The sequence below is a fragment of the Malurus melanocephalus genome, unplaced genomic scaffold (assembly GCF_030028575.1).
Source record: "Malurus melanocephalus ecotype Western Australia unplaced genomic scaffold, MMel_1.1 scaffold_98, whole genome shotgun sequence".
NCBI lineage: Eukaryota > Metazoa > Chordata > Aves > Passeriformes > Maluridae > Malurus > Malurus melanocephalus.
The window spans coordinates 1,579,181-1,588,514 of record NW_026623330.1 but is presented as its reverse complement, the minus strand read 5'-3'; the positions used below and the strand labels follow the sequence as shown (position 1 = coordinate 1,588,514).

General features: G+C 46.4%; 1 protein-coding gene across 2 annotated transcripts; it reads left to right on the top strand.

Annotated features, from left to right (window-relative positions):
• Positions 1 to 486: 486 nt before the first annotated feature.
• On the top strand, positions 487 to 7,471 carry DDX5 (DEAD-box helicase 5). 2 transcript variants are annotated; one of them, XM_057368867.1, is made up of 13 exons: positions 487 to 605; positions 2,032 to 2,197; positions 2,343 to 2,439; positions 2,524 to 2,657; positions 2,781 to 2,846; positions 3,285 to 3,426; positions 3,504 to 3,664; positions 3,814 to 3,986; positions 4,165 to 4,275; positions 4,485 to 4,546; positions 4,622 to 4,681; positions 5,935 to 6,159; positions 6,705 to 7,471. In XM_057368867.1, the coding sequence occupies exons 1-13, from the start codon at positions 598 to 600 to the stop codon at positions 7,088 to 7,090; spliced, it is 1,791 nt and encodes a 596-aa protein (XP_057224850.1). In that variant the 5' UTR covers positions 487 to 597; the 3' UTR covers positions 7,091 to 7,471. The 2 variants fall into 2 exon arrangements, with proteins under 2 accessions (XP_057224850.1, XP_057224849.1); XM_057368866.1 differs by having other exon boundaries at positions 487 to 629.
• Positions 7,472 to 9,334: the final 1,863 nt, after the last annotated feature.

Here is a 9,334-nt window from a genome sequence, read left to right as displayed (position 1 = left end):
GGCCAATCTACCGTGAAGTATCAGTTATTAGTTAAAATATTTGTTAGTTAAAAGCCCAGGCTCCTCACGAGCTCTTTCAGGATTTTCACAAAACAGATTTGTGAGAACTGAGGGGCTGCACTGCAGACAAAAAGTGTGAGGAGCCGAGCAGCGTTCTGAMGGCGCTGGGCGGCCGAAAGGCTGCRCTTATAGAGGCTAAAAGCGAGAATCCTCCATTTCGCTGCCCTCAGGCCGGGGAGCCCTCAGCGAGAACGAGGCTCCCGCGCGCAGGCGCTGGGGGGGGAGGGGCGCTCTCAGCGGGGGGGGCACTTCCGGCCGCGAGCTCAAAGTCGGTCAGCCGGGCGAACCGCGGCCACGCCCACGCGGAAGGGGGCGGGGCCTCGGCCYGGCTCAGGCCGCTTACATAACGGCGGGGGCGGGGCCTGCGCGTGCGTCACGGGCCGGTTCCCGGCAGCCCCCGCGGCCCCCTATATAACCGGCGTCCGCGCGGCCGGGCGCCCACAGTGAGCGGCCCCCGCCAGCGGCGCCGGATCGTACCCAACCCTTCGCCACCCGCTCTAAGTGACCGGAATCGCCTCGCCCACCGCCACCATCGCCATGCCCGGGTATTCCAGCGACAGGGATAGAGGGTGAGTCCGGGGGCACGGCCGGCGCCAGCCGCCGCCAGCGTCCGGACTCTGAGCCTGCCCGTGGGGCTCTCGGGGTTGTTTTTCAGACGTTTAAGATGGCGGCGGGGCGGGGGTTGGGCCCTGAGCCCTTCCCTCAGCGCTTCCGCCGCGAGGGGTGGCCGGGGGAGGGCATCTGGCTTTTTTAGGCTATCGATCGTGGGCAAATGTATCGGTTCCTGTGCCTTGGAGCACCCCCCGCGGGTGTGCGACCGCTGAGAATAGCGCGGGGGCGATTTAAAAAAATTTTTTTAATTTCTTTTTTGCTACGGGGAACAAAAGACTCGCCCTCACCCCCCCCCGGGGATGCCCCCCAGTAGGGATGGTCCCCACAGAGCCCGATTCCCCCCGCTGCGAGCGGCGGGCGGGCTGGAGGTTTGTGGGTTAGTGGGTTGGCGGTGCCGAAGCCTTGGGGAGCTYTCGGCAGGGCGGTTCCCCTCCCTCTCTCCCCCCTCGCAAGGCTCGGGCTGTGGCCGGTAAGAGCCGGCCGGCTCCGCTTTGTGTTGTGTAAGCGGATGTTAATGGCCGGCCCCGCCATGCGGCGGCTGAGGGGAATCAAAATGCCGGCTGTGCTGCTGCTGCCTTTGTTCCTCCTCCTCCTCCCCCCGCCCAGCCCCGGCTCTAAAATGGCAGCGGCTGGAAAATGTGGCGTAGACAGAAATGAGAGACAAAGGAAACAGCGCTGGCAGGAAGCAGCGGCCGCTCGGGGAGCGCTGTGTTGTGCTGGGGAGGATCGTTACCAACGCCCGGCCGGCCRAAATTGGGAAGCGATCGGGGCGGGGGAGGGAGCCCCGTCCTCGGATCCAGCGCACGGCTCAGCGCGGCTCCGAGCTCCGCTCGGGGCTTCCGACTTCAGCCTTCCCCGAACAGAGGGACTGAAACCTAAAATGCTAATAAAGCGCATTGCCTTATAAAACATAGTTGTTCAGAGAAGTCTGTTTTCTAGTACATAAAAGAAACGGTTTATGGGAAAGTTATCCCAAGGTTTCGTAATTGCCCCTGCCCGCTCTCAGCAATAGGAGTGTCACTGGGACTGGAAACCATTTTGATCACGGGGTAGTGCCAGGATTTTAATGTCTGACTTTGCTTGCTGTGACTTGCCTTTCGATTGCATTTTATGGAAGAGGGAAAGACATGTTRCTTAGCTTCTGAATAAGATTTGTGGCAAGGCAGATTGTGGTATCTACAGTTTAAAGTAAGGRTTTTTGAATTTCTAGTGTTCTGAAACTTYAGTAGGTCRAGATTGTATATCTAAATTGYMAGGTTRCAGGGTTGACTGCWAAGTTTGGAAGATGGTGGTTAAGTCATGTAAGAGCAGGACTAAAATGTTTCCTCTTGTATTCTATGTTATGTTCTTTTTCTCTAGGTTTGGAGCCCCTCGTTTCGGAGGAAGTAGAGGTGGACCTCTCTCTGGAAAGAAATTTGGAAACCCTGGGGAAAAACTTACAAAAAAGAAATGGAATTTAGATGAGCTGCCCAAATTTGAGAAGAACTTCTACCAAGAACATCCGGATGTAGTTAGACGTACTGCGGTATGTACCTGATCTGGCTTGAACAAAAGTAAACAGAAAATGCAAACATATTGAGGGTCATGGGGCCCAGTAGGCACAGATTGGGTAACTGTTTTTAATTGCAGTCTCAAGGCTTATTTCCAATTATGGGTGTTTTGTTTTGCAGCAAGAAGTTGAACAGTACAGAGCGAGCAAAGAGGTCACAGTTAGGGGCCATAACTGTCCAAAACCAATTATCAACTTTTACGAAGCAAACTTCCCTGGTAAGTGAAGGCCAGCATACTGATYGTTCTTCAGGCTGGATTACGGCAATATCTGAATTCATATATTTAAATTTTTTCTTCAAGCAAATGTTATGGAGGTAATTCAGAGGCAGAACTTCACTGAACCAACTGCTATTCAAGCACAAGGTTGGCCTGTTGCRTTGAGTGGACTGGATATGGTCGGAGTGGCACAGACTGGATCAGGGAAGACACTCTCTGTAAGTTCTGATTGTAGCTTGGAATGCTGCTGGATTTCAGCAGTGACAGTATGGCCTGGCTTATTGCAGGGTGAATACTTGGGGRAAAAGATGGTAATGAGAGTTTCCTTTTTTTCCAAACAGTACTTACTGCCTGCCATTGTGCATATAAATCATCAGCCATTCCTGGAGCGAGGAGATGGACCTATTGTAAGTATCCCTAAATGAAAGGAGATTTTGATTTCTAGGGAATGTGATGCGTTTTTACAGTTCCAGTTGTCCACGCTCTTCAGAGCGTATAGTTGCATTCCGTTTCTCTGTATGAATAAGTGGTTCCCTGTTGTGACAGTCTTCTAAGAASATTCTAGAAGCTCTGATTGGATTGTACTTGAAATAGTACAGAACAGGGATAGGTGTTCAGTTTTGGGTTGCATTTTGRAAATTGCYATCMCCTGGGAGYTAGTGACTTTTAGGTGTYTTTYRCAGGGTATAGGTCAGTGTTTGGTGGCAGTTGAGATGCCAGGTAACTTRATTTGCTTGGGTGCCTAAATCCAYTTCAATCTGGCAYTGAACTTTCCACCCAARTTTGTGTCAGACTAGGAYCTTCCAATGGRTATTGAACTAAAAACTGAACAATCCTATTTCTAGTGTCTTGTGCTGGCACCAACCCGTGAACTGGCCCAACAAGTGCAGCAGGTAGCTGCTGAATACAGCAGAGCATGTCGTTTGAAGTCCACGTGTATTTATGGAGGTGCTCCAAAGGGACCACAGATCCGTGACCTGGAAAGAGGTATGGATCAGCACTGGTGCATCTCTGTTTGAAGCAATGTGGAAACTGCCTCAGCTGATGAGACTGCTTGGTTTTAGGTGTGGAAATCTGCATTGCAACACCTGGGAGACTTATAGATTTCTTAGAAGCTGGAAAGACCAATCTCAGGAGGTGTACTTACCTTGTCCTTGATGAAGCCGACAGGATGCTTGACATGGGATTTGAACCTCAGATCAGAAAAATTGTGGATCAGATAAGAGTGAGTATAAAGATTTCCATGCATTTATCACTATTTCAGATACAAATTACTGCCTCTATGCTTAATGCAAGTGCAAGCCTCTGTAGTTTTGGTTGGGCATTTAACTTGGCCCTATATTCATCTTTTATTGACTTGATCTTCTTTTCTAGCCTGACAGGCAGACTCTGATGTGGAGTGCTACATGGCCTAAGGAAGTGAGGCAGCTGGCTGAAGATTTCTTGAAAGAATATGTGCACATCAACATCGGTGCACTGGAACTGAGTGCAAACCACAACATCCTTCAGATTGTGGATGTGTGTCATGATGTAGAGAAAGATGACAAGTAAGTAGTTCCTGGGGGCAAAGCATTTTGTATTTTCTGTCAGTTTACTTTATGAACTGTGAAATTAATGTCTTGATGGATTTTTGACATCATCTGAAACAAGTTAAATACAAGAAATCAGTTTAARCTTGTATAGTACAAATCAGTCTAAGTCTTAACCATAATCTCTTTGTAATAGRCTTATTCGTTTGATGGAAGAAATAATGAGCGAGAAGGAAAACAAAACAATYGTTTTTGTGGAAACCAAAAGGCGTTGTGATGACCTTACCAGAAAAATGAGGAGAGATGGGTAAGTAATAGCTGGGACTTCCCTAAGCAACCCCAGTGGTCTGAGTGTGCTCTTGACACCACAGCTAAGAATCAAAACTYTCAAGGGAGTAACACCAAGCTGTTAGTTACGATGCCCAGACTAACTTGGGAATTTASCAGTAGCCCTATCTTTGACTAGTAAAGCTACTGTAGGAGTCTCCTTGGGTTAATCAGGTTCTGTATTTTCAGGTGGCCAGCGATGGGTATTCACGGTGATAAAAGTCAGCAGGAGCGGGACTGGGTTCTAAATGGTGAGCATTCCAGCAATTTCTGTGAGTACCTGTGTGCTATTTAAGGAAGAAACTGATGAACTTTTTGTGTTACAGAATTCAAACACGGAAAAGCACCAATCCTGATTGCTACAGATGTTGCATCCAGAGGTCTAGGTTAGTAAAACTTGTAAATGCCAGTTGCCCAAAGCTTTTAAAGAAAGTCTATTGCTTTCTTTAACCTCTGCATTTTTCTAAGTTTTCTTCACATAAAGGTGCAGTCTTTGTGGCAAGGCCTAGGCATGACAATCGGAGGACTCGAGGGGGATGGAGGACTAGTGGAAGTGATCGGCTGGCTGCTTCCAGTCAAATAGAGAGGTGAAAACTGAGAGCATTGTGTGCCAGTAATCTTCAAAAGGCAAAGATCATCCTTTAAACTACTACCCCATAAACTGTTCTCTCATGAAATAAGCAGTTTCATTCACAGTTCACTTTGCCCTGGTATTTCTCTTCTCTCCATGCTTTGCATGATTTGCCATGGTGCAGTACTGTTAGTTTTGTGCATATTGTCTGCTGTGATCTGTGGGTCTTTGAATTTCAGTGAGTTTTTTGAAATGTTGAAGAACATAATTTTAAACTTCAATGTTCAATGAAATTTTTTTCAACCATGAAATGGAGAGAGCAGCTTTAAAATGTACTAAGCCTTGTACAAATTGGTGAGTACTGGCACATGAAATCTGAGAAAAAAAGTCCACCTCTCACTTTTAACAAGTGGGGCAGGAAAGCAATGGCTTTTCAATGCCTTTGAAAGTCGAAGTTCCTCCACCTATACGTAGTCGTCATGTCGAGACCTGCCAGAGAGAGACACATTCTCAAGTGAACCCTGGCTTCTTGGAAGCGCTTGCCTAGACGAGACACAGTGCATAAAAACAACTTGGTGACTTTGGGGGGACAGGTATGTTTTTCTTGCAGCTGCRGTTCAAAGGTCTTGGCAAGACAGCAGTGTGGCCCTTTTTTTTTTGAGCTTCTAATGAGTGTGTATGTGAAGGACCTTGTATGTTTTTACTCTAAGGTCCTCAAATGAGCACATGAAGAGGCTGCTGTGAGCTTTAGTGGCCCTACTGCAAGAAGCTTTCAGATGTCACTTGATGATTTGTAAAGGGGACTCTTGAGTTGGGAATGACAAGCAAATGCACACTCCTTTATGGTAAGGTTTTGGATCACAGGGTGGGTGATGAGAACGGGATCAGACGGAGTGTGCGTAACTTTCTCTTCCACAATACACTTGCAGAAATGGATGATTCTAACACTGTTCTTTGCAGCCATTATTCCAGTTTGAAAAGCACTTGTCTAATGTTTATCTTCGATTTGGCTGTTGTGGTGTGCAAAACTTTGTACCTCGCTTTTTGCCACACTGCAACACTTTACAGATGTGGAAGATGTGAAATTTGTCATCAATTATGACTACCCAAACTCCTCAGAGGACTATATCCACCGAATTGGACGAACTGCCCGCAGTACCAAAACAGGCACAGCATACACATTCTTTACTCCTAACAATATTAAGCAAGTAAATGACCTCATCTCTGTGCTTCGGGAGGCTAATCAAGCCATCAACCCCAAATTGCTTCAGCTGATTGAAGACAGAGGTTCAGGTAAGTGCTGTTCTTGACCTCATTGCATAGCTTTCCTCTCAGAACAAAATGGAAACTAAATTCCACCTCCAGCCTCTCCAAAATAAATGTGGAAGGTGGTTTAATTACCAGTTATTGTGACCTCAGAAGGTATTTATTGACATCAGTAACAAAAAAMMRSMMCCMAAWKSYKYYMRSCYWWKSYKKKGWKSCCCYWWKRRKWRKKSMARSCMAARRRRMMMYTYYTWCKTKSCCYKGRAWWAAAMMWYTYCMAAAKKRMYYMRKTTTWWKGSYTTKKYYYCYKKKGSYTKRAAAAARRRRWKGRMYYMARKKKYCYKSYKGSMRKGKKRAARKYMMYTTTTKSCYWWAWKSCMMCMMYTKGTTTTACTGTAGAGAGTGTGTGGCTCTTGAGAGGGAGAGGTTAGACAGCTCTGTCTAACTGGAGTCCAGTTAGCACCTGGAAAGCTTTTATAGTCTGTTTGYATTGCTGGGACAGAAAATGAAATGTGCTTGGCTGAACTCAAGAGCCCTTACAATACACATAACTGTCTTGTCTCTTTTACTAGGTCGTTCCCGAGGTGACCGACGTGACAGATACTCTGCGGGCAAAAGGGGTGGATTTAGTAGTTTTAGAGAGAGGGAGAACTTTGAGAGAACCTATGGTGCCCTAGGCAAGAGAGACTTTGGAGCAAAAACCCAAAACGGGGCTTACAGCGCCCAGAGTTTCAGCAATGGAACTCCCTTTGGGAATGGCTTTGCCGCTGCAGGCATGCAGGCTGGCTTCAGGGCCGGCGGTAACCCCGCAGGAGCGTACCAGAACGGCTACGAGCAGCAGTACGGCAGTAACATTGCCAACATGCACAATGGCATGAACCAGCAGCAGTACGCCTACCCTGCCACTGGTGCTGCTCCTATGATAGGTTACCCCATGCCCACAAGTTATTCTCAATAACTTAGTGTATTTAAATGTCTCAGTTTTTCATAATTGCTCTTTATATTGTGTGTTATCAAAAAACAGGATAGTTATTTAAGAAATGGGAAATGCAGAAATGACTGCAGTGCAGCAGTAATTATGGTGCACTTTTTCGCTATTTAAGTTGAATATTTCTCTACATTCCTGAAACAATTTTTAGTTTTTTGTACTAGAAAATGCAGACAGTGTTTTCAAAGTAAATGTACAGTGATTTGAAATACAGTAACAGAAGGCAGTGCATGGCCTTCCAATAAAGATATTTGAAGACCGAATTTTCTTTCAGATGACAATTTTCTCAACATGTGCACAACTTTACATTAACAATGTCAAATGTTTTTATATTAAATTCTAGAAAGGTTTCTCAACTGTGTCTGATTAAACATTTAAGCTTATACAAATACCAGCCTTGCCTTGATTGGGCTAGATTGCTTAGCATGGCAGGCTCTGCTTYGATGGGGAAGAAAATTAAAGCTGGCTTCTAAGAAAGTATTGGAAACTGTTCTTCCTTGTCTCACTAGCGTAGGGCCAGTTCTTGGAAAAGATCAAAACTTTGTAGTGGTGTTGCTAACGAGCTGCTACAAGCGTAGGAAGCTTCTGCAGCACCGTAACCGTCGCCTTCACACGAGCATATGTGCAGACCAGGCTTGAGTGTCGTGTACCCACAGCTGCCAGGCCTTGTGAGTTAGCATGCAGGCTTCTGAGCTTCAGAGAAACRGGAAGATCTTAGTATTAAAACTTAAAGTTATACTTAAACTGGTTTTGAGCAGTGATTTCTTTATGGAAGTGGTTGGGAGGGAAGTGGGCTGTTGATCCATGAACGTGCCTTGTGGATTTTTTTTTTTTTTTAAGATCTTTAATATGTGCAAATGATTCTTCAATCTCAAAGCACTGCCCATGCTGAGCAAAGCAACAGCATTTTTTTAATGAGCAGAAGTGGAATAATTGTTGATCTTGGGGTTAAAGTGCTTAATGCATTCAGGTACAGTGGATTAAAATTTCAGCTAATACTAACTTTCAGTTCCTCCCACTTGTTTATCAGTAACAGTGATGAGTTTCAAGTTCAACATTTCATGTGTTCAAGGTTAAATCTACGAGATTGTTTTAGGTTCAAAATAACCCGAGTTAGACTTTGTTTTGCACTTGGGATCTTTTTGCTTAGTCTGTGCTCAGCCCTTGATTACTGTTTCCCTTTGAGGCTCAGCTTGTGATGTTCTCTAATGCAGCCTAATCTGCYTCTTAATTAGTTCTTCCTTTTCTATGAAGTTTTATTGACAGTATTTTGTGATCATTCACGGCTGCTATGAGAACTTCATCTTGAGTTCAAGTTGAGAACTTCAAGCTTGGGAGACTTGAAACTAYCCCACTGCAGTCTAAAACTGCAGATGGCAATGTGTTCTGGGGTTTTCTTTGGGGGGGGGGGGGGGGGGGGTGGTTTTGGTTTTTTTTTACGTATTTGTTTTGGAACATTGCTCAGTGTCACCAGGGCTGAAAAACAAGGAAGTAGATAACTTATCACTGAAGCATAACTTAACTCCTAAGGTGCTAGGTCAGTTGCCTGAAACAAAATACCTTGAAAAGCTTGTTTTTRWWWYTTCAGTGTAAAGGCTTTTTTTTCATTTTTGTACTATTAAAGCAATAGTACATTTAGAGCTTGTGAATTAAAATAGAGATGAGAGTCTTTTAACAGCCATGCAAAACCTAAACACCGGAAAGAGGAAGCAAAAGAGGCTTCCTTGGTGCATTTTTTACTCTCTGAACAACCCTTTGCTCGGGGCAGTGTTTCCTGAGGGGGAAGATGTAAGCCGGGTGCTCCTCCTCACATTTGCACATAAAATGAAAAGAGACGAGCTCTACAAAGCAGCTTTCACATTACTGCCAGCGCGACTGGCAGAATTGAGCTCATGGCAAATCKTCTAACTAAAATTTCCTGCACTACTTGTGCAGGCAGGAGCAGCAGCTCCTGCAGCTGACCCAGTGCCCTACTAACGCGTCTCGTCWGGGCCGGGCCCGGGGGAGGGGGCTGTGCCGCCCCAACCGGCGCGGGGATTATTCCAGCCCGAGCCTTTCATGCCTGCAGATCGCGGAATGGTTCCTCTGTCTCGCCCCGCCTTTCCTGGCACCGCTACAAACTCGTGATGCAGCGAGTATGGAAATTTCCACTGCGCTGCCGGCTCTGCCAGCGTGAACCCGAGCGGCCGCGGGGAACCGCGGGGCCTTGCCCGC